The sequence below is a fragment of the Fusarium sambucinum genome, chromosome II (assembly GCF_050947815.1).
Source record: "Fusarium sambucinum isolate potato_lamoka chromosome II, whole genome shotgun sequence".
In the NCBI taxonomy this organism is placed as follows: Eukaryota; Fungi; Ascomycota; class Sordariomycetes; order Hypocreales; family Nectriaceae; genus Fusarium; species Fusarium sambucinum.
The window spans coordinates 6,380,343-6,404,086 of record NC_139293.1 but is presented as its reverse complement, the minus strand read 5'-3'; the positions used below and the strand labels follow the sequence as shown (position 1 = coordinate 6,404,086).

At 49.2% G+C, this 23,744-nt stretch overlaps 7 protein-coding genes across 7 annotated transcripts; 4 read left to right on the top strand and 3 right to left on the bottom strand.

The window, feature by feature from the left end:
- Nucleotides 1–337: 337 nt before the first annotated feature.
- FSST1_009081 (aspartic peptidase domain-containing protein) lies at nt 338–1,979 on the top strand (the record flags this gene model as incomplete). Its single annotated transcript, XM_083226025.1, has 3 exons — nt 338–533; nt 582–1,657; nt 1,710–1,979. The coding sequence occupies 3 exons, from the start codon at nt 338–340 to the stop codon at nt 1,977–1,979; spliced, it is 1,542 nt and encodes a 513-aa protein (XP_083085042.1).
- Nucleotides 1,980–3,536: 1,557 nt separating this feature from the next.
- FSST1_009080 (acyl--CoA ligase) lies at nt 3,537–5,567 on the top strand (the record flags this gene model as incomplete). The annotated part of the gene is made up of 7 exons (XM_083226024.1): nt 3,537–3,576; nt 3,626–3,858; nt 3,909–4,274; nt 4,328–4,487; nt 4,538–4,798; nt 4,846–5,180; nt 5,235–5,567. The coding sequence occupies 7 exons, from the start codon at nt 3,537–3,539 to the stop codon at nt 5,565–5,567; spliced, it is 1,728 nt and encodes a 575-aa protein (XP_083085041.1).
- Nucleotides 5,568–6,374: 807 nt separating this feature from the next.
- FSST1_009079 (uncharacterized protein) lies at nt 6,375–9,077 on the bottom strand (the record flags this gene model as incomplete). The annotated part of the gene is made up of 1 exon (XM_083226023.1): nt 6,375–9,077. One exon carries the CDS (start codon nt 9,075–9,077, stop codon nt 6,375–6,377), a length of 2,703 nt encoding a protein of 900 aa, XP_083085040.1.
- Nucleotides 9,078–14,700: 5,623 nt separating this feature from the next.
- On the bottom strand, nt 14,701–16,676 carry FSST1_009078 (uncharacterized protein; the record flags this gene model as incomplete). Its single annotated transcript, XM_083226022.1, has 2 exons — nt 14,701–16,562; nt 16,634–16,676. 2 exons carry the CDS (start codon nt 16,674–16,676, stop codon nt 14,701–14,703), a joined length of 1,905 nt encoding a protein of 634 aa, XP_083085039.1.
- Nucleotides 16,677–17,176: 500 nt separating this feature from the next.
- Nucleotides 17,177–18,628, top strand: FSST1_009077 (uncharacterized protein; the record flags this gene model as incomplete). Its single annotated transcript, XM_083226021.1, has 1 exon — nt 17,177–18,628. One exon carries the CDS (start codon nt 17,177–17,179, stop codon nt 18,626–18,628), a length of 1,452 nt encoding a protein of 483 aa, XP_083085038.1.
- A 686-nt stretch (nt 18,629–19,314) lies between these two features.
- FSST1_009076 (uncharacterized protein) lies at nt 19,315–19,723 on the top strand (the record flags this gene model as incomplete). The annotated part of the gene is made up of 3 exons (XM_083226019.1): nt 19,315–19,407; nt 19,455–19,515; nt 19,572–19,723. The coding sequence occupies 3 exons, from the start codon at nt 19,315–19,317 to the stop codon at nt 19,721–19,723; spliced, it is 306 nt and encodes a 101-aa protein (XP_083085037.1).
- A 282-nt stretch (nt 19,724–20,005) lies between these two features.
- FSST1_009075 (uncharacterized protein) lies at nt 20,006–23,719 on the bottom strand (the record flags this gene model as incomplete). The annotated part of the gene is made up of 1 exon (XM_083226018.1): nt 20,006–23,719. One exon carries the CDS (start codon nt 23,717–23,719, stop codon nt 20,006–20,008), a length of 3,714 nt encoding a protein of 1,237 aa, XP_083085036.1.
- Nucleotides 23,720–23,744: the final 25 nt, after the last annotated feature.

Below are 23,744 nucleotides of genomic sequence, written 5' to 3'. Positions count from 1 at the left end.
CATCTTACGATCAACTCAGACACAGCAAAGAGAGTGAAAGTCCCCTGACGCCACGGTATGCAGGTCCAGAATCCATAGACTACGTCAATCACCTAGACTCAGCCGTACCGTATTCGACCAGATTATGTAGCACCAAAGACCAGATCCTGGGCTATGCCTTGGCAGACCGACCAGGACTAATTCAGCCCAGCTGGGGGGCGGGAGAAACGCCACTAACGATCAACAGCCATTCAACCTACGTCGTGCTTGTTTAAAGACGGGCGCTGCGCTCCTTCTGAGCATTTCCTTTTGCATTTGCACATTCACTTTATAGGTGCACCGTCATATATTTGCAAAAATGAGGTGGACGACGATAAGTACGACAAATATAGCCGTAGCTGTATTCGCTACCTACGTTAACGCTGGGAGCTACCTGTCGATGCGCGTTGGCACCACCGAAAGATCAAAGAATAAGCAGCACGACAAGCGACAAGATTCAGACGAGGCTATTGCAGTGCGACTAGAAAATAAGGATTTCTTTTATACTACAGACAGTACGTTGTTGATTATATTATATTTACCCCTCTAACAAGATGATATAGTCGAGATCGGAACTCCTCCCCAAAAAGTCACTGTCCTACTCGATACCGGATCGAACGAACTATGGGTTAATCCTGATTGCCAGGAAGCGCAGTCAAGTCTTCAGTATCGTCAATGTCTTGCCTTTGGCCAATATGATCCCGACAAGTCAGATACACCACCTATCGGCCCCTTCGGCGGCGAGACGCTTAACTATGGTGATGCATCTGATGAAACAACGCAAACCTCTGTTTCTGTCACATACTATAGCGATTTGATTCGATTTTCTGAAGGGGTAGATTTATACAACCAAACTTTCGGTGTTTTACTCGAAGGCAATGTACATGCTGGCATATTGGGCTTGGCGCCAGACTTGAGAGGAGGGTATGATGGCAATGAACCTTACAGTTTGTTGCTCACCTCGATGGCTGACCAGGGCCTGATCAACAGCCGCGTCTTTGCCCTGGATCTGCGACATTCCGACGATACCGAGGGAGCTCTTATATACGGCGGCATTGACCGCAGCAAGTACATTGGCGAGCTGGAAACTGTCGATATTATCAGAGGTGAAGGCGGTGAATACCGTCTTGCCACTAGATTGGACAGTCTCGGAGTGACAATCAACGGCAGAACTTCCAACATTCGTGTTTCGAGATCTGACTCGAACGTCATGCTCGACTCCGGAACAACACTTTCCCGTATGCACATGTCTGTCGCACGGCCTATCTTGGAGGAACTCGGTGCTCAAAACGATGGCGAGGGCTTCTACACGACTGACTGCCAAAACCGGGACATCGATGCTACTGTTGATTTTGGCTTTGGAAACAAGGTTATCAAGGTTGCTCTCAGTGACTTTATCCTTGAGCTAGGTCCTGGATCATGCTATATTGGTCTTGTCCCAACCACTGACCAGCAAATTCTGGGAGACTCTGTTTTACGTGCTGGATACTTTGTTTTCGATTGGGATAATGAGAAGATCCATCTTGCCCAGGCTGCAGATTGCGGCGATGAGGATATTGTTGCTGTTGGTTCCGGCTCTGACGCTGTGCCTAGTGAGACGGGCAAGTGTAAGAGCTCTGATATCACAGCCACCGGACGTGTAAGTCACAGGACGCGACACTACGAATCTATAGTACTGATAAACTTTACAGGGCGGTGCTACTCGCACAGGGAACTCATTCCCTACCGGGGCGTACACAACAACTTACACCGTCACCTCGTGTCCCGACTTCGTCGCCCGCGATTGTGTAACAGGCGTCGTGACAACGCAAACCTTTAGCGAGCGTCCAACCGTCACCGTCACCTCTGGCGCAGGTGGCGACGGCGACGGCGATGATGATAACGCCGCATGGCAGCCCACGCCCCTGGGCTGGGTGTTTGCTGTGGTTGGTGGTTTTGCTCTGGGCCTGAACTTGGTTTAGAATATGGGGATATGATTGTACATATTTTGACGACATTTTGACATATTATGATTTGAATTGATAGACCGAATTTAGTGTCTGTACGACCCTATGCACTGGCGTCGTTTCCTCTGTACTTTGGCTGTTGGGTCTGTGGTTATGAATGCTATGAGATCTGCCTTGTTTCAGTTGTTCATATTAGACAACATGGCACTCTCATGCATAAGCACCGTATGCTACCGATTGGGTGTGCATATTCACCTTTGTTCCGAAATGTATGTGTCCCTCATACATGACATGCAATCGCTACACACCATGTGGCTTAGACCACTCGGTATGACGTTTTCTGTCCGTCGTCACTCGTGCACGACATATGAGCGGCAGCGTGGAAGCGCATTGATCGAGACATTTTCGGAGAATTGTCTTTAAATAAACTGTTTGAGATTTGATCATTGGGCCAACACATCTTGTGGCTCATATAGTGAGGCCTCGACAAATCCACAATCATTCTCATTGGTAGAATCAGTGAAAGTGGAAATATAAGCAAGGCGTTATGTTTGCATTGTCGTGGATCGCTAAACTACTCGTATAAATAAAGGAGTGATAACGTATCAAGCATAACATGGCTTGGAAGACGATCAAAGATCTGATAAACATTAGTAGTACGCTTAAATCTCACCTTTTGATCCCTCTTAGGTGATCAACCCTCCTGTGACTGGCAGATAGTACAGGGCGACAAAACGCGCAATGTAAGCTTATGCGAGTTTAATTGAACCGTGATGATTAATGAAACCTTGTGTGTATAAAACGTCTATTAATCAGACTCCTACATAAAATGGACGCGATACTAAAGAAGACACAAAGGTGGTAGGCCAATTTGACGCGAGGCACAGTCTTGAACAAGAATAAATCCTTTATAAACGGCCACTTGCTTTGTTACCCTGGCCATGAAAAAGGTTACCATATGAGTCTGTTTTATCTCAATGAACCACTCTTATCTTTTGCTATCTCATCAAAGACCGTTTTCGATCGACGTGCGGAATGAGCGGAAATATTGGGTGCAGTTCTAACCTTGGACCGAGGTATCGGCATTAATTGACATGACCAAGCTTCATTAGTTACCTGCCGTTGGTCCACTTCCCCATTCTCTAGCTACACCGCAGAAGCGAACCTAGCTCTTGATGGGAATGGTAACTCATGAACTAACCTACCACTCTATAAGAGCCTCAAGTGGTCTTGTGATTGTATAGCTCGCTCCTTATTAGCTAAGACGAAACAAGCCTCCAAAATGCCACTATCGTGATTGGCGACTGAACCATGGCTTTTAGCATCACAGCCAAGATTCTTCTACCCTGATATCAGTGTGGAGAAAACGGAATCACGCTAAATTAGGCCTTCCCCAGATTTAAAGTGACACCCCGAGGTCATAGTACAGCATGATTCAGTCCAACGGAGTAGTCTAGCCTACTGTTGTAACCTACTCCCGTACATATTTCAGCTCTTGCCGTCACATTTTCCTCTTTCCAGTTCATATCTTTTACTCTCATACTCTTCAACTCCTAGTCTCACTTATTCACAATGGTCTTCTACCCGCCCTCCTCTGTTAAGCTCCCATTTGGTAACGCCCCCCTGACTCAAATCCCACCCTGTTTACTCACACTTCTTAGATCCCCCAGACTCTGTCACCGTCCCGGAGTTTGTTTTCAGAGAAGATGGTGTCCGCAAACCTCACTCCCGATCCAGGAATCCCTTTACATGTGTCTCTGGCAGAACATACAACACCGCAGAAGTCATTGAGCGCCAGAAGCTTCTCGCGCGCGCTCTCGCCAAACGTCTAGGATATGATATTCGTGAGGGCAGCGAGTGGGACAGAGTCATAGCGCTGTACTCTGTCAATACGGTTTGTGTAACTTCGCCTATTGTACCAGCTTACAAACTGACATTGCAAAGATTGACTACATTACCATGACCCATGCTGTCCATCGTCTCAATGGTATTGTCACACCTGCCAGCGCCGCTTATTCTGCACCTGAACTTGAGCATCAACTTCGATCTTCTGGCGCCAACGCACTGTTTACCTGCGTTCCCCTTCTCGAAGTCGCTCTTCAAGCAGCAAAAGCCGCCGGCATTCCTGAAGATCGCATCTTTCTCCTACCCGTTCCTGGGGCTGAGAGTAAGCAACCTTTCAAGACAATCGACGATTTGGTCGCAGAGGGTAAAGACGCGCCTGAGCTGAAGCCCTTGGATTGGATCAAGGGTCAAGGTGAGAGGCAAGTTGCGTATTTATGTTACAGTAGCGGGACCTCTGGCTTACCAGTAAGTCTTAGTCTCACATTTGAACCATGGGCAATTCACTCATGCGATTGTAGAAAGCCGTTCAAATTACCCATCGCAATGTCATTGCGAATGTCCTCCAAGCGACAGTCCAGAATGAAGAAGGCCGCAAAGCCGCCGGTGTAGACGCCCAGATCCAGCTTGGCCTTTTGCCATTGAGTCACATCTACGGCTTAGTCCCGGTCGCCCACTACGGTAAGTAACAGTTCTTACATCTGCTTTCCAATCACTGACATAGAGTCAAGGTATCTACAATGGTGATGAGACAATCATCCTTCCCAAGTTTGATCTCAAGCTTCTTCTTTCTGCTATCCAGCGTTTCAAGATTCAGCAAATGGCCCTTGTCCCGCCTATCTTTATCCAAATGATGAGCAGTTACGCCGAGTGTCAAAAGTACGACCTCAGCTCCGTGCGTTTCATCTTCAGCGGTGCTGCGCCTCTTGGAAAGGAAACGACGCTCGATTTGAACAAACACTGGCCCAGCTGGAACATCTGCCAAGGCTACGGTATAAAACCCGCTTCCTTAACCCCTAACTTGTAACTGACTCTCTAGGTCTCACTGAAACTTCTCCTGTCGTGACCTCAACAAGCGAACTCGACATTGATCCTGGCTCTTCTGGAACTCTCCTGCCAGGTCTGAAAGCAAAGATCATTGATGCAGAGGGCAAAGAAGTTACGGAATACAACAAGCCCGGAGAACTTTATGTTCAAGGTCCCACCATCGTCCTCGGCTATCTCAACAATGCAAAGGCTACGGCAGAGACATTCGTGCACCATGATGACGGTCGCTGGATGAGAACAGGCGATGAGGTTATTGTACGAAAATCGCCAAAAGGCACAGAGCATTTTGTTGTTGTTGATCGTATCAAGGAGCTCATCAAAGTCAAGGTAAACATTCCACTTTTCCATGTCTTGAACTATGTTGTTGACACGCTGAAATAGGGTCACCAAGTCGCGCCTGCAGAGCTCGAGGCCCATTTGCTCACCCACCCTCTCGTAGACGACTGTGCCGTTATCCAAGTCCCCGATCTCCGCGCTGGCGAAGTCCCAAAGGCATTTGTCGTCAAGGCACCCCAAGCCAAGGGCAAGTCGGACGATGAGGTAACTCAGAGCATCAATAAGCATGTCGAAGAGCACAAGGCCCGACACAAGTGGTTGAAGGGCGGTATCGAATTCATCGACGTGATTCCCAAGAGCCCCAGTGGTAAGATCCTGAGGCGCTTGCTACGAGACCGTGAGAAGCAGGCTAGGAAGGAGAAGGGTGCCAAGCTGTAGATGCTTATTTAAGCGTTCCGAGGTCTTTGGGATAAATGTCAGATAGCGTGTACTCTCTTATACCCTGTAATTTGAGATACGTTACACATTTGGAGTAGGACACAGATATGAACATGTTGGCCAATGTAACAAGTTAACTTAGTGTGTTAATGGTAGTAAAAACTGAAGTCTTCTAATGATTCAAAGGGTGAAAACACTTGACGTAAAGTATAACTACGATACGTTCAACACCAACACGCAGAATTTTGGTATAGTTTATGAACGAGTAATGAATGAAGAACGACTGTTGATCGGGCTTATGTTCGTGCTCCTCGTCTGTCAGGAGCAGTTAGGTAGCTGTCTACAATATCTATCTGTTTGGATGCGTTCATATGTAGAAAGCTCAATACTGCAAGGGTACGTTGAAGTCATTTTATAGTCACATTTCACACATCACCAGTCATGAATGGAGCAGAAGGAATCGATTTAGAATAAATAAGTCAATATTAACATTACAACCAGCCAGCGGGTATGTGCTGCGTATGCATCTCGGCTCGACTGGTAACTTCCCTTGCTCTTTTTCTTTTTTAATGTTTTCTTCGACCTCTAGACTTAATGTCACAAGATGGTCCGGCAAGCACCAAGTCCACCAAAGCATATTTCGTAAGGATCGTGAGAATGATACATGTTTGGATACACTTCCTAACTTCCCTGGAAGCTAGAAAGATCTCGATTGCGGTAACATACATTGACATACAGGTCCCGCCTCAGGTACTAAGACCTAATCTATAAACAAGGAAAAACAGAATTGTGCAGAATGCATGACCCTTACAGGGCAATGGCAACAGCCAGAATGGCGGCGGCGATGCCCATGCCGTTGCGAGCGGCACCAGCAGTCACGGGAACGCCAGGGGTAGCGGTAGGGGCGGGAAGACCACCAGTACCGACAACGGGCTTGTTGGTGATGAGAGTCTCACCAGCGCCGGGAGCCTCGTAACCGGGGGCGGCAGGAGCCTCAGTACCGGCAGCGGGGACATCAGCGGGGACAGTCTGGGCAGGGATAGGACCGTTGCCACCAGGGCCGTCAGTGAAGCCAACCTCGGGAACGACAATCTCAGTCTCAATGGTCTTGACGGTGGAGGATCCCTCGATGGTAGAACCATCGGTGACACAAGGCTCAGTGATGGTAGTAGCAACGACGACAGTGGTGTAGTGGGCAGAGGTGATGATGGTGGTACCAGTAACGGTGATGTGCTCAGTGACAGAGTCGGCACCAGTGGCGATACCTGGGTTCTTCTCGACGTAAGGAGCGCAGATACCCTGGAAGAAGGAAACAGCCTGGGCAACGGTATCGTCGTTCTCAGCGTGGGCGTACAGGCACTGGAAGACGTTGTCGACAAAGTCCTTGGAGGGGCAGTAGCAGGCAGCGTCGGTGTTATCCTTGCAGTCCTCAACGAGGTCAAGGAAGGTGTTCAAGCAGCTGGGGACAACATCGGGAACCTCGTAACCGTCCTTGGGAGCCTCGGGAGTCACGGGCTTCTCATCAGAACCAGTCTCGACGGGCTTGGGAGCCTTGTGGGTAACGGTCTCGATGACAGGGTAGAGAGTGGTAGAGACGGCGACAGTCTCGGTAACAACAGCAGGCTTGCCAGCGGTGACAGGGCAGTTGGTGACCTCAGGGCCGCAAGAGGTAATGGTCTTGACCTCAGTCTTGTAGACGGTGGAGACGCTGTCGTAGCTGGTGACGATAGTGGTAACCTCCTCAGGGACATCGGTGGTAGCGTTGGGAGAAGAGCCCTCAGTGGTCTTGGCGGGCTTCTCGCCGGCGGGAGCAGTGTAACTGGGCTTGTCACCACCCTCGACAGGCTTGTCACCAGTGGGCTTCTCGCCAGCGGGAGCAGTGTAGCTGGGCTTGTCACCACCCTCGACAGGCTTGTCACCAGTGGGCTTCTCGCCAGCGGGCTTGGTACCAGCGGGCTTGTCGCCAGTGAGGGTCTCGGTGACAGGGCAGATGGTGGTGGAGATGGCAATGGTCTCGGTAACAACAACGGGAGTACCAGCGGTGGCGGGGCAGTTGGTGACCTCAGGGCCGCAAGAAGTGATGGTCTTGACGTCGGTGGTGTAGATGGTGGAGGTGCTGTCGTACACAGTGGTCTTGACAAAAGTCTCACCGGCAGGGACGGTCTCGGTGCTGTCGGCAACAGGGACAGTGGTCTCCTCACCGGCAGGGACGGTCTTGGTGTTGTCGCCGGCGGGGACAGTCTCAGTGTTGTCACCAGCGGGGACGGTCTCGGTGTTCTCGCCAGCGGGGAGAGTTTGGGTCTCCTCACCAACAGGGGCAGAGGTGGTCTCGAAAGGAGAAGTGACATCGGTGGTCTTGTCACCAGCAGGGACAGTCTTGGTGTTATCGCCGTAGGGGACAGACTCGGTGTTGTCGGCAACAGGAGCGGTAGTCTCCTCACCAGCAGGGACGGTCTTGGTCTCCTCACCGGCGGGGACGGTCTTGGTCTCCTCACCGGCGGGGACGGTCTCAGTGTTCTCACCAGCGGGGACAGTCTTGGTGTTATCGCCGTAGGGGATAGACTCAGTGTTGTCGGCTACAGGAGCGGAGGTGGTCTCGCCAGGAGAGGAGAAGTCAGTGGTCTGCTCACCGGCAGGGACAGTCTTGGTCTCCTCAGCGGGAACAGACTCGGTGTTGTCGGCAACAGGCGCGGTGGTCTCCTCACCAGCAGGGACGGTCTCGGTGTTCTCGCCAGCGGGGACGGTCTTGGTCTCCTCGCCAGCAGGGACAGTCTCAGTGTTGTCACCGTAAGGGACAGAGGTGGTCTCAGCGGGAGAAGTGACCTCAGTGGTCTGCTCCTCAGCAGGAACGGTCTGGGTGTTCTCACCGCTGGGGATGGTCTTGGTCTTGTCGTCGGTGGGGGGGGAAGATGGCTTGGGGTACTTGGGGAAAGAGGGCTTCTCACAGTTGAAATCGATCTGAGGAATCTCAACTCGGCACTTGTCCTTGGGCTTGTTGGGCTGCTCGGGGTAGACGAAGTGAACCTTCTTGGCGCCACCACACTGGGTGTTGTAGACGTCGGTACCGTCCTTGGAACAGTCGGCCTGGTGCTTGCAAATAGAGCCGTCAGGCATGTCGTAGTGGAACTCGAGACGACAGTCGAACTCGGGCTTCACGTGGAACTTGTGGAGAGAGAACTCCTTCTGCTTGCTGCCGGCACCGCATCCGAACGAGGGAGCCTCCTCCTTCTTACCACCACAGTCGGCAAAGATAGACTTGCCAAAGTGTCGGCCAGAGAGATCGCGCTTCGACTTATCGGTTCCACAGGACCAGCCCTTGAAATCCCAGTCGTTGTACTTCTCGAACTGGCCGAGCTGGAGGTCATCCCACTGCCAGCCCTTCTTCTGGTTGTCCTCACACTTGTTGTCGATAGCCTGAGGAGGGGTGTACTTGGGGGCTTCCTTCCAGTTACCCCAGTGAGCGGAGACCTGGCCGGCAGTGAGAGCCAGAAGGGCAAAGTTGGCCTTCATGGTGAATGATTTATCGGGGTTTGGTAATAATAACTAGTGGTATATGTAGCGAGTGTATTGTATGAAAAACAGAAATTAGAAAATGGAGTCAAAGGAAACGAATGACTTTGACACCGAAAAGAGAAGCTTGATGTAAAGAAAAAGGGAAAAGAAGAAGGTGAGTGGTGTCGAAAAGAAAGAGTCGATATGTGCGGGAATGGGATGCATCTATATACCAATCCACAACTCAGTCAACTTGACCTTTACAACGGCCGAGCAGGAGAACTGGAGAACGCAAAGGACGTTCCGGCATCTGGTGCCAAACGTGGATGTCCCCTTTGGTGATCCATGCAATGCTGGTGGGGATAGAAGCGACGATGGGAACCCCTTGTAGGCATTCAGGTCAGGTAGAGCGTCGGTTAGGGGCCTTCCTAGGATCCAGAGTTCCATCCATCGTCAAAGCTGTCCGACTTGGTGTCGTTAAAGCGGTTCGCAGTCCCAGAGCGGCTCAGGGACGAGTAGCAGGGTCATTGTCGTTGCAGGGGCCCTGGCCTCAGATATGGCTCCACCGGCAGGGAACCTCAACAGCGGCTCGGGTGGACACCCAATGATCTGTTGGCTTGTTAGCTTGCTTCTAAGTATCGTCAGGGGTGTGTATCTCTCTCAGGTTGGCTCTGGATGGACTGATGAGAGGGGTCCTTGTTATTGATGTGATATTCTTAGAAAGTTTGACATAACTCTTTGTTTATGCTTGATTGGGCCCTTTCAGCTGGTCTAACTTCGGCATCAAGAGGCCGCATTGTACATGTGAATGGCCAATACATTGTGATAAACGGTTATGCATATTGTGTCTAAAAATTCCGAGACACTACTGCACGTGCCTGTTCCGATTTGCTCAGCTGGGCGCCTCTAGAGTTCTGTGGGCGTTTAATCTGATTGCGGGGCAATTCGTTATGGAAGAATTATTCGCACGCCATGAGGCTTGCTTTTGGATTCACAGCAAAAGTCCGCATCGAATCGAGTCAATAAACGGATCATGTGGCGGTTGCAAAGTCAGGTACTTCAAAAGGGGGATATTTTGCCCCTGCTGTGAGTGTTTCCTGCACCTTTCCTTCATTGGCATGTCGCTCCTTCCGCGACTACCGTCTTTTGGCTTGGGTGTCATCATGCTCTGTGAATGGGCAAGTGCAACTGGTGAATGAAACGCTCCGCCACCTTAGTAGACTTCATTAAGAATTACCCCTGGAAGTGGAGATCCGCCACTAGCATGGTTCTTCCATCGTCCTAGAAGCTGCAGGAACCTCCAGCTATCCGCCAATCGCGCTGCAACGCTCTTAAGCGGTTGTCCAGGTGGGAATCTCTACTATTACAGGGGCCAGAATCACTCAACCTATGGATGCTTTTCCCCGAGAAAGCCACTGCGAGCCACTGATGGTATTTGCAGGCGAGAGAAGTGCCAAGAATAGTGTCAAACAGTGGTAGCGGTTGAAAGATATTGACTCGTCTGTCCTTATCGTCAATCAGTGTCTTTCATACCCAATGCCAAGATACAACAACACTTCAAGTATTTGGCTCTAATACCAATGCTAAAAATAACAGGCACCATCACTCTCCATGGATCTTCAACAGGCCTTCGGAGATACTGACTAGGTCACCCTAACAACCTGAGCTCATATGCGGGTTACTACCTTAAGGAAATTGCAAGACGTCCCTTGTATGTACACTGGGTTCGTACCAAAGGATAGGACTGGCAGCGTCATAGAGCAGTCCACATACCCACCGCTTCCACCGAACATATCACGCTATACAGAGTAGAGAGTCTGGCTATCACGGCCAAAGAAGGCTTGGCATCTTCAGATTGACGGATACTATGTAACTACTCGAGTGATTTGGTCACAAAGCTCCTTTCCATCGGAGCAGTTACCATTTGGTTTACCTACCCATCCATCACTAATTCATCTATGGCTTGACGCTTATCAAAAATACAGCGCTTACAATCAGAAATTAAAACCCATCTTTGTCAGACAGTATCATTGGCTCTCGATTACCATGGCCAAAGTGACAACGCTGCAGGGTGCCGCCACAGCTTCGTTGTCTTAGCACCAGATCGACCAGTCCATCCGCTTGACGCCAACAGTGTCTCAGGACCAGGACGCCCTAGTCGGTTTCATCATCAGGGCAGCCAATCATCGCCTACTGAGCTGCGAATCTGATACAACGCCCATGTCATCCAGCCTTACAATATCTCTATTCGTCTCTCAACCTGTTTTGGGCCGTTGTGTTGCACACAATACCCTATACCTTTTCAGCTTGGAAATTTTGTTTGAACCGATTGCTTCTAGTTTTTACGTGATCTATAATCACGTTGCTCGGTACGCAGTAAGTAGTCCCGGGTAGCAATGCTATTAAGCTGGATATAGACATGATTACAAGCCATCGTAGGTATGTCTATTACTAGGAATCGGTCTATACGTCATAAAATAACTCTGGAAGTTTATACACGCGATATTCCTTAACATTTGCGCAACAACTGTTTGAGGCATATTTTGAGACGTGCAGGGACACTAACAAACTTAATACCAGCAGCCTTGAAACTATGCTTACTTAGAAAAGTGCGCTGCATATGTTGATCTGCGTTATCATCGATTAGAACTCGGAACAGGAAAATAGAAAGACTTGAGGAACCAGTCGGAACAGCAGTTTGTCTCCCACCTGAAGCTGGGGTATAAGATGGCTCAGCTCGTGTGCGGCCTTTTAGATCTGCAAGATGTGTCACTGGGTTATGCTCTTTCTACCTGATACATAACAAAAGCAATCTTCAACTCGCACTCTCGTTCGCGTCAGGGCACTGAAGGAACTATTGATTGCTTGTTTAGCCTCCCGCGCGCTATGAGTTGACACTTTGGGTCCGTTTTTAGTACATAATTTCTCCGGGATGGGCCGCCTTTCCTAAATGGGCAATCTCCTGTCGGATATCTTGACATCACTGTTGATCTCTGGCTTTGGTTAACATGAAGCAGCCGCTAACCATCCCGATAATATGAAAGATCTTATGCCGGTATTAGAACACCGCAGCCGTTGTTTCGTTTTGACTACAAGGCTTGCTCCGCTTGCCACGTTATGTCGCCTGACGGCTAGTCTAGCTTCACGGAAAATATCGAGCCATTTTCGAATTTTCAGGAATGTCCTGAAGACCCCTGGACATGGAACGATGCAGCGTTACAACGTGTGCCCGGGGTCGGCTGGGATTAGCCAGAAGCTCTAAGAACCCCTTGGCGTCTCTTTCTCTTTTGTCGTTCCGTGTTTCGAGTTGCGGCCATAGCGGTCGTGGTTAAAACCTGATATGGCACATTCCGTGATGGGTTTTGTTCTTTCTTTCTTAGATCAAGTTACCCAAACGGTGGTTATCATTCCGTTGAGGCGGTTGCTGTGCCTTTCACCCACCTTGCCAAAGATACGGTCTTGAAGTCGGGAATCGATTCTGATGAGTCGCCATGGGATACATATTCAGCTGAGTGGAAATAGAATTATTCTCACCACTCCATAGTTTATTTGCTGATCGTCAGTCACCTCATCCACGATCGATTAAGCAGTGGACTTGCTATTTTTTGGGTCGATCCAAGTCGCACCGACATCTCCACTGATCGTCATATTCAGTGTAATTCTTTTGGCCTTGGTGGTTTCATTAAGTGCTTGCCCGGACCACCAGCTGACTCGCCTCACAGCTCAAGCTCTCTACTGGAGCTAGAGCCATGGAGGTGGCCATAAAACCGTGGACCAGGCCAACCCTTGTCGTGTCTATCGTTACATTTCAGTTGGTATAGAGTACAATATCCTTTTCAACCCCTTGGAACCCGCATGGGTCCCCAAATTTAATTTGTCTTTTACCAGGAACTTTTAAACCTTTTAGGAGAATGTTTATCCGTATTTACACCTAGTCTGGACCGTGAAGTCAAGCAGGGTACAGAGTACAGATATGGTAACTGTGCCTGGATTTATCTCCCGATGACAAGCTACCGACCGGAGGAGACACTATTTTGGTCTTGCGAGCTTGAAGTCGATCGTTGGCCGACGGGCTGCCTCTCGGAGTAGCAGATACCAGGAGTTGGATATTGAAGCATACAAAGAAGCCTCGACCTGAGTGGTGGGATTTATTAATTAGCCGTTTGTATGTCCACAAGACAATGGCTAGCACGATCGAAGATATGTTCTTGGACCTGTCTGTGCATCAAAGAGGCAAGTTTTGCGGATGGCATGCTTCGGACTGATGATCTCCATTGACGGTCTTGGAAATCGTTGCGAGATCTTTGCAATCGCCTAATACGGCTTACGCTGCTTCTGCCAGTCCTTCAAAAGAACCCGACTTGGCCAGGGCCAGTTTCATTAACGGGTATCATGGCTTGAGCACAGAGTTTTCTTTTCGCACAGTCCTTTCATCAAATCTTGAGTTTTTAAAGATGAGCACTGGTCTTTTATGAATGCTTTCTTTTCTTTGACGTTTTATATACGAAACATCGTGACAGAGAAGGAACCAGTACCCAAATGGCGTGTGTGGTGACTCTTGGACAGCCAATCGCATGTAAATGCCGGTAACAATAGTAAAGACAATAAACCGAGCGAATCGATATGATCTAAGGAAAGCATGGAAACTGAACAAGTTGCGCTATGGACAGCACGGACCGAAGAGTCGCTCTGAAGAATGCAAGATCGCATGACATCAAGAAACAATAATAACCGTAGCAGCGAAGTAACAACAATGATAGCATCACCAACATAAGTAGCAGCAGTAACAACATCACCATCGATACCGCCATGAAAGGCACCACTGTGTGGCTATCATTTACAGATGCTCCATAACACAACCGTCAAGATATCCGGCTTGTACAGCTTGATCCGGCTCACCCTTTCTGATCGTAACACATATCCACCACTATTCTTTTACTACTCGTAGCTCCATAAGCTTGTGGTGGTGGACACTTGGCAGCTGATATCAGAGTATGTCAAGTTAGTGGTAACGGAGGGTAGCTCATCAAAGTGTTCGAGTAGAGCCAGCATGTGAGTGTTCTCGTAAAGCATTATCACCCGCCGTTCTAATTGATACTATGATTCATTGAGAAAATGACTATTTAACACATCGTAAACTCAATATCCGGAATAGGTAAGCATGGGAACATTACTCTCAGTGGGAAGGCTCATTTGTCTACGGATATATGACTGACATCTAAAATAAGAACTCAGATATTTACCCTATAGACTGCTGTCCAGTCAAGGAAGCCAGATGAGGTATTCGCCTTAGTAGTTTGCTATTTATATGCATAGAGTTGGTCTTTATAAACTCACCATAACGTCGAGCAGACCACCATTTTATTTCTACTCTCTATGGGATGTGACCGGTAGCCGCAATTCTGTGAAAGGATTGTCTATTATTTCTATTGTGACGTGGAGTGGTGCTGCGCGTGCTGCGCGAATGACGCCGAACAAACGCTGTTCAGGCAGAACAATAGGAAAGTTACGCCACGCGATACATCACGTTTACATAGCCCACAAGTCCCCAACCTCTTAAAGAAGTAAACAACAGAGCGTCCATGATTTGGTGCCAGTTCATTAGTCTACTCTTGGTGTTTGTGTATTGTGGCCTTCTATCTCATCCACCGTTCTGCATCTTTCGAAGTCTCTCCTCCGCAGCTCGTGCTCTTCTTTCACGCTCCAGGCGCATCCTCATCTCTGGCGTCAGACCTCTCGACTCGGCCTCTCTCTTTTCTTGGGGCGTTTGTTTGAGACCCGCTGCCAAGATATTTCCCTTTTGCTTTCGCCCCTCCGGCACCTTGGGCCCTTCACTCCTCAACCTTTCCTCCTCGGCCTGTCGGCGCTCAGCTTCTTTATCATCGACTTCCTTCTTTTCCCTTTCGTCACGTTTGTCGGCTTCAGCTTTCGTCATGGCGGGCGGTACCTTGGCATCATCCCAGGACCACTTAACGTCGCCGAGTTCAGAGCGGGCCACACGGAAAGCATCTCGCGTTGATCGTTCACCAGCGAGCTCGAAAGGTGTCTTACCCTCGTTGTTCTTGATGGTAGGATCCGCACTCCCACGAACAAGGAGACCGAGTACTAACGGTGCAGCATTCTGAGCAGCGGCAAGGTGAAGTGGTCGTGGGGCATGATGATTCTGCTCTACGGGCTGGAACTCAAAGTCGGCCGTGATGTTATTGTTCTTCAGATATGAGAGCAGAGCTGGCACCTTTGACCTTTTAACAAACGCTTGCAGCTGAGATGTGTGGAGAAGCGCTGTCTCTTCTTCTTCGGACAACTTTGGTTTTGAAGGTTTCGCACTCGTCTTTGGTGCAGCAGACTCTGCCTCCTTCTTGGTCTCCTCCACAGGAATAATCTCGCGGACTTTGAGTCGTGTCAACTCGATAAAGGATCGCATGAGCTCATTCTGTGTCGCTCGCCGTGTGCTAAAGGGAAAGCCTCGCAGTCGAGTATCATTGTGCTTCAATACTTGACCCTCGTATGGGCCGTACAGGGTTCTCCGGTTCGTCATACCTGTCGCTCGGACGAACAGCAACTCGGAAGTGTCGATAAGAGCTTTCCATTCTTGAAGGAGATTTCGCACATCCTCCACCAGAGCCTGTTCATTATATCGTCGCAAACTCGAACCAGCCGAGTGTGCAGCTCCTTTGGCGTTGTCGTTGGCCGATTGAGAACCACCCTGCTTTCGTCGTGTGGTGTATCGATGGAACGTCTTGTGTGCCAGCACTGTGGCCTCTCGGTTCATGGTCGTGCCGTTCTTGTTGGGTCGCGGAGCAAGTGAGACAACCATGGCTGCGAAGTGACCACCTCCTATCATACATAGAAAGATATGAGGACCCTTGTAGGCAACCTCTGGTAAGGCGCCCTCTTTGGGGATTTTGGGCATTGCGATGGGCTCCACCTGCTTCTTCTTCAGCACTTCGACCAGGTCTTGGTTCCGTTGCTCGTCCCCTGTGAGAATGGCACGGTACATTCCAAAGTAGTTCTTTTCAGGCAACAAAGGAGAGCTGAACCAGATGAGAGGAGGTTTGCCGCGACCTGCTTTACCTGCAGTTTCTCCCTCATCATCGCTGCCTGCCTTGTCGGCCAATCTCGCCTGCTTTTTTAAGAGTGTGGTAAGGGTTGATTCTTGTCGGCCATCTTCCTCTTCTTCCGACTCCTCTGAATCAGAACCCGATAATGATTCGTCTAGGTCTCCAACCAACTTTTCGAACTCGGCTTCCGACACGGGCTTTTGTCCTCGCAATTTCTGTTTGAGGTTGTAGTGGTGCAAGTCGGACTTGAGATGACCACGCTGATCTATCACTGTTGTAAATGTGAGACCACACAAAGAACAAGCCTGGGTTCCGACGAGGTTGCTATCTGAGAGACTCTCGGTAGGTAAAGAAGCGGCGGATTCAGCAGCGGCTATGGCCTCAGCATCGGCATCATCTTTGAGGATTAATGTGTCCAAGACCTCGGCGGGCAGATCATAGACTTGGGATATGTCAGTATTGCGATTCTGGACATGTCGATCTATGGCGGGGTAAAAATTGATGCTGACTTACGATACAGTGGCCGTCGAAGGAGATCTTCATTCGTTTTGGCCATGGCTACTGACTTTTATTCTCTGGTATGTATAGGGAGTATGTACGTGAAACTAAAGATCTTTTAGTCTGTCTTTGTCGCGATACTTGAACTTTTCTACAACACTGGGTATGACGCATCGCCGTGGACTACTCGTGCCCCACCGAAGCTTTGAGTCAACCGGCCAGTCTGCCAGTCCACCAAAACGCCACAGCCACAGACAAGACAGCGCCTCATGTGTACAGTGCATACGATGAATTGATACCTACGAACTCGGCCCACCAAAAGTCCATTAAGCCCTAGGTAGATTCACGCCCCCAGCTGCAACCACTCTACCAGCTTAGCTCAAGTCAATCCACTCTGCTGTATTCATCCTCACCCGACACCATTAATTGCAATTTGCTTCTATTCTCACAATCAATTTGCTTGCATCCTCATCTTCAGCTCATTGTTCTTTGAACCAGTTTGCTTCTATTCCACAATCAACTTGCATTCATCTTTGCATCACTGCATTAATTCCCACGATGGCTCATTATATCGATTTCACTACCTCGACCCCTAACCGTTCCCTCTCTGCTACCCCTCCTCCTGCCCAGGATCCCCTGTTCTTCACTCGTCTTATCGACAAGCAATTCGGGCTTGACAAGACCAAAAATGGTCCGGCGGACGAGCATCAGGCTTGGGCTATGAGCTACAACAAACAGCTTGCCTCTCAGCAGCTCCGGTCTAGCCAGCAATATGATCAGATTGCCGCTCTTCAGGGCATGACCTCTGATCTCCATGCGAAGCCTGCAGACCCTCAGCTCCTTCGCAACATCAGCCAGGCTGAGCAGCTTCTTGGAGCTTCCACCCTTCCTACCGACGCTCAAATCTTGGGAGCGGAGCTTCTTCATGCCCAGGGTTGGTCCAAAGAGGCCGTTGCTAAGCAGGTCCAATACCAGTTGCCTGACCAAGTTGCCGCTGAAGCTGCCTCCCGCCTTGACCTTCGTATCAAAGCTCGTGCTCAAACTCGTCTTCAAGCTCGCGGCAAGGCTACCTCGTCGTCTTCTACCCTCAATTCCCGTACCCTCCCCATTCGACCCAAAATCCCCACCCTGACCAAAGATCAAATCCATCAGCTGGTCGAGTTTGTCCAATCAAACCCCAACGCCCGCCGCACTCCCATGGCCAAGGTTCCCTCAGCCCTGGGTTTTGACTGCTCCGAGCGAACCATCACCCTGGCGCTGGGCCGCAAAGGGTTCAAGTGTTCACCTGCCATCACCCGCCCTCGCATTGACGAGAAGACCCGACAGCTGCGTCTCAACTTTGCTCGTCAGCATCTTCACTGGACATTTGAGCAGTGGGAAAGTGTTCTCTTCTACGCCGAGATGAGTGTTCCCCTCAACGAACAGCCCCAAGAAGTCTTTGTCACTCGCAAGTCAGACGAGGACATCCACCCCGACTGCATCAACTTTGAGCCCGTTGCTCCCACTGATTATACCAACAGCAACGTCTACTTTGCTTACCTGTCAGGTGTTGCTGGCACTGGCCACCTTCGTTCTTGGACCCGCCACAGCAACCGCGAGCATGGCCCTCTTGGCCCTGAGAGCTGGTATTTCAACATTTTCCCCAGCCTTGTCAACTTCTTTCGAGATCACTCAGTTGGCCCTCGCTTTGCTCTGTCACCCGACCTTCCAGCCCACTGCAGCGTAACCATCAAGGATGGTCTGCGAGGTGGTCACAAGCCTGTCCTTCACCTGCCCCCAGCATCCCCCGACCTTAACCCCATCACTGAAATCTTTGGCACTGTCACCGCTAACTTGAAGGCTGACAAAGCCAACTCCCTATTTGGGGGTGTTACCGAGTACAGGATCGACGATATTGTACGAGACACTTGGGAGGGCATCTCCAAGGAGTACCTCGGCGAGCTGATCGGAAGTATGCCCAAGCGGTGCCAGGCCGTCATTGACGCTGACGGATGGTACACTCGCTTCTAACTTCTAATGACGGCGACGAATGACGAGCCCAGGAGTTTACGAGCAGATGAGATGACGATAAACGCGAAAACGAACAAAAAAGTTTGAAAATTTTACAATGCTAAAAAAAAGAAACACAGGCGACGAGAACGACAACGATGATGAATGTCACCAAAAAGGGTGATGATAATGACGGATACCAGGAGATTTGCTACACACGGGGGAGGAAGGAAGGAAGGAAGGAAACTAATGATGTATGATAATGATTGCTTCTGTAGCTGCTCCAATGTATAATGACTCAAACCAAAACCCGTGTCCAATTTGTGAAGCTGTGATATCATGGGGTAGAAGCTAACCCCGCACAGAGCTTGTGTCCTATCGTCAACCCTTGCTAAAAACTTGGCACAAAGTTGTACTGAGCATGAGGTTTAAGCTTTATCGCCGCACCTTATCTCTAGCACTACCAATCATAATCAGCCAACGTCATACACCTCTGTCCCACGCATAATCTTTCGTGACCTTGTTTTTGCGTCAGAGGCTCAGCCTGCCATACAACAAATCAAGAAACTGTTAATGTGGTGCTCTTGATTGCTGGTCGGACTTGCCAGTTTTGATGTGCATATAAGACCTGTCTCTCCCCACCCTCCATCTCTACTCCTTCAAAACCTAATCAAACATTATCAATATACAAATCACTCTCAATCATCATGGATTTCGTCAAGAACCTCGCCGGCGGCAACAAGAACGACAACGCCGACCAAACTCAACAGCAACCCGAGTCTGGCGGTTTCATGGACAAGGCAAGCTTTCTCATCTCGAATTACGTGAGCCCACTAACATTTCTCAGGTCAACAATATGGCAGGAGGAGGAGCTTCTGGGGAAAAGAAGGAGGACGGTCTCGACAAGGGTAAGATCGCCATCCAATACTCTCAATGTTTCACGAAGCTAACAACACATTCGCAGCTGTCGACTATGTTCAAGAGAACTTCCTTGGCGCTGGCAACCAGTCAAATGAATCCGCCGCGGAGCAGATGAAAGATGAGGCCATCTCAGATGCTATTCGAGACCAATACAAGGGCGCGACGGGCAGTGAATTCCCCGTCGCAGACAAATAAAGGGATATAAATAAAGTTTGGTTCTGTTATGGAGAGAAGCCGAGCAACAAGACAGCACCTGAATAATGATGAAACGATGTACCTGCTGTTCCATGGTTTTGGGGCACAAAAAATAAACTAAGAAGAGTCTGAGTGGTATAAACCTACTTACTAATTTCGTCTCTTATGCCTCAGCGGCCAATATTTCTGATACCCTGATGACAATGTTCGCTCAGTAGCACTCGACTCTTGCTCAAAGGATGCTACCCAAACAGTCATGTATACTCGCATAGTGTCGCTTCCCTAGTTCGTAACTAACCAATCTCTGTGTTGAATTGTCCTTGTCAGGTCCGTACCCATGGAATTCATCATCTTGTCACTAGATCTTGACCACTCCTCCAACAGTCGTCTCACTTCCACTGCGACTGTTTTGGGACCGGTAGCTTTGGTGAGCAAATGTGCCACGATTTCCCACCGTAGATAGTCCGCAAGACTAGGCTGATCCGACGATTCTAGACCGTAATCGCGAACTGCTGCTAATTTGAGCGCCAATCGGGCAAAGCACTGTGCCAGAGGCCAATAATCGATCTCCTGCTTGAGTGTTCCTAAATCGGTATGATATGGGTAATTCCGGCGTCCTGCGAGACCCGCGATAACCTCGTAGAGCTTCTCGATGAATGCATTGTCTTCTTCCTCTGTTGCGTCGGGTAGAGGGAGTGGGAGAGCTTGTACGCTTAGAATAAACTGGCAGCGTGCTTGAGCTTCCTTTGTCTGTAGAATGATTGCTTCAATCACAGGCAAACAATTCTTGTGCCAGTTCTTCCAATGCTCACGGCTCTTGGATCTATCACTAGACATTCTCCTGACAATGCTGACTACTTCGCCAACTCTATTGACCTTTAATAATCTTTCGATGCAGTTATTAATGAGTTGCAATAATAGTGTTCGATTAACTCCATTGCTGGCCAATTTGGAATCAAGCTGTTCAGGGCCTCGCTGAATTAAATGAGGTGCGTGGATGAGTATAAACCGGATGTTATGCTTGTTGTGCTCTAGGCTGCCACTTGCGAATTGCGAAAGCCAGTGCTTGCCTGAGTTTGAGTTGACCAATTCGCGATCTTCTTGAATGGCCTCACTGATGGCTGTCATCCCAGATGAAGGCTCAATATAGATGAGCATGGCTGCTTCTACCATTCTGTAAAGGCGAGCTGGAATGTACGGCATCAGGTGAATGAAGGCCTTGGAAAGCGGAGCCAGATGGACTGGTATTTCAGGCAGGTAATTCAGAGAAAAATTGTTTTTCGTCATGAACAAGTTCAAATAGCGTGTGTTTAACACGGCTGACTGCTCTATCGCAGCCATAACAAGTTGGGCAATCTGTAACTTGACAGCTTCCTCTAGCTTCGAAAGTTGAGCTTTCTCGATCAATAGGTCGAGTAGAGGAGTGTTGTCCCCAACGATGGGTAGATCAACGCCGTCTTCGGAGGCCGCGCTCCAATCGGATTCGGCAATACCACGTCTTTCGTTGAGTCGAGAAGCTACCGGTACAACATACTCTTCGAGAGCAGAGAGTATCTGTTTCCGTATGTTGGGAGGGCAATCTGGCTCCTCCATTGTATCCAAAAGGCTTGCTGCGATGGCAACACGGATGTCGATATGCTGTGTCTCAGAAAGAAGGCCGATAAGAATCTCGCAAGACGAAGAAGGATCTATAAAGATTTTCTGTTGCAAAAGCTGGGCAAGCATTTTCACAGTAGTGACCTTGATCGGCCCAGACTTTCTCTCCGTGGAAGTGTCTGGATCCGCTTCTCTGGACACGGAATTTTGATTATGCTCTCTCATCCTTTCTGTCATCGCATTGCCCATACCGAGCAGAAATTCCTCGGCCTTTCTTGCAGGAAGAACTGAGAGAAACCTATGACTCATGAGCTGGCGATGCCACGAAGAGGCCTCTTTAAAATCATCATCCAAGATCAAGTTGTGTATGAAAGGGCATGCAAGCTGCGGTTCGCTGGATGCTAGGTGATCAATTGCAGAGACAATGCTATGCATCTGCGCTTGTAGACCTCTAGATCCTAGCCACGCTCTCATCTGATCGATTAGGAAGCGCGTCAGCTCTGCGAGGAGATGAGGTGAAATGGAAGTGTTGGCAAGACGCTGGTAAATATATATGCCTTTGATGGAATTTCTGCATGAGATAGGTACCAGGGTATCGTGAACTGAGCCATGGGTTGCTTCCAGGGCAGCGCCGATCTGAATCAAAATATCGATTGTAGGTTTCCAGACGATCTCCAACAGATCTCTCTGACAATGTTCACGATCGAAATCGGTGTATTTTGAGAGACTATTGAACAGGACATCGAGCTTGCCGGTACGCCTATCAATTGTGGATCGGATGAGGTTGAATAACCAAGGCCAGTTCTCAGCTTGGAACCCCGGCTCGCCAACAGCCATGGTTGCGATTGTGACCAGCTCAATGAGAATTTGGTTTGCAAGATCCATATCTTTCTTCTTTAGAGAGGAAGTGAGAGCCATAACAGTCTCGGGCGATTCGGCGTTCCTGTCGGGCATAGCACCCAAAAGATCCTCTATCTCTTGTGTCTTGAAGACGTCGTTGCTAAAGAGACGATAACTGACTGCGGAATCTTTGATGAAACGTCGTGACCACACGATAGTTTCTTTGAGGGACGGCAAATCTCCTGCAGCTACGCATAAGTGGACTGCACTTATCGCCCAATATGCTCGCTCCACAGCCTCCCGCGATTGCTGCGCCTTTGTCCTCCTCTCCATGACTAGATAAGTGACATGCTGAAGCCAACCTGGGTGCTCATCTTGTGTCTTTGATCTCCGGATCAATAAGGCTTTCACAACCTCCACGTCTCCATGAGGACTATGCTTAATTCGGCCTTGAGACTGACGCAAGACTGTTGTTCCCTGTGTTTCTACACCCAGGAAGTCTCTCTGTGGGAACAATTGGTCCAACTTCTCAAAGAGCTGAAGAGACATTCGATAGCTCATCGAGAAGAAAAGCGAAGACGGCCACCGGGAGAATTGCCTCAGGCGAACGAGGTCATGCTCTGAGTCGCTCTCAATATCAATCTGGTAATCCTTCATATGTAAAAGAAGCAGGCGAAAAAGATCATATCTCTCTTCATGGTTCAATCTATCAGAGATACAAACAGCCTGCTGCAGACGCTCAAAGTAATCTGCTCTTGACTTTGTTGTACACGGGAGCAACTCGATCGCTTGCTCCAAACAGAATTTTTGTTGGCTCTCATTGCACCATCGGTCGACAATGTACTGAACAAGTCCACCCTTTTCGAGAGAAAGTTGCTCAGCAATTTGGTGTTTTCGGGCAACTTGGAGGACGAGGTCAAGATATTGGTTTCGCGTCTTATCATCATAGCGGTTTTTGAGTAGGCGCTTGAGGGAGGGCATAACTAATTCATTGATCAAATCCGGAGGGCACCTTTTGCTCGTGAGGATCGTTGTCAATATCCTCTCCGTGAGAGGGATGTTGCCACGGAAAAGGGATTTGTGCTGAGCAAGTACAAGCTCCTTCGAGGATAGCTCTTCAAGAAACTTGATCTCGTTGTGCTCTCGTTGACCTGCTAACAGACACTTCTGCTGTGACAGAGTCCATGGCTGTTCAAACCTCTGTATAATATCGAGGTCACAAGCAGGGACGATATCCTGGTAGAAGCGGTTTAAAGGTCTGCCATCTTTGTTCCCCTCGAATAGTATGATAACAAGCTTGCCAAGAGCTGCACGCCTCTGTGGTCGTGCTTGTCGGGCTGAAGCTGTCATTCCTAAGCGTTTGCACAACTGGCGAAGATCTCGAATGCTGAGCTCGTTCATCAAGTTAACCAGCCCAGGCGCCGCTCCAACAGTATCCCATGTTGTCTGGAAGCTATCGCGACGTAAGGCTTTTGCGAACTCTGGGATGGCATGCTTTCGCTTTATTGAACTATTTTGTTGGCGTAGGTCTTGAATAATCTCGTGTGCAGCACGGGGCATGTTGTTGGTGTCAACGTTTGTCGAT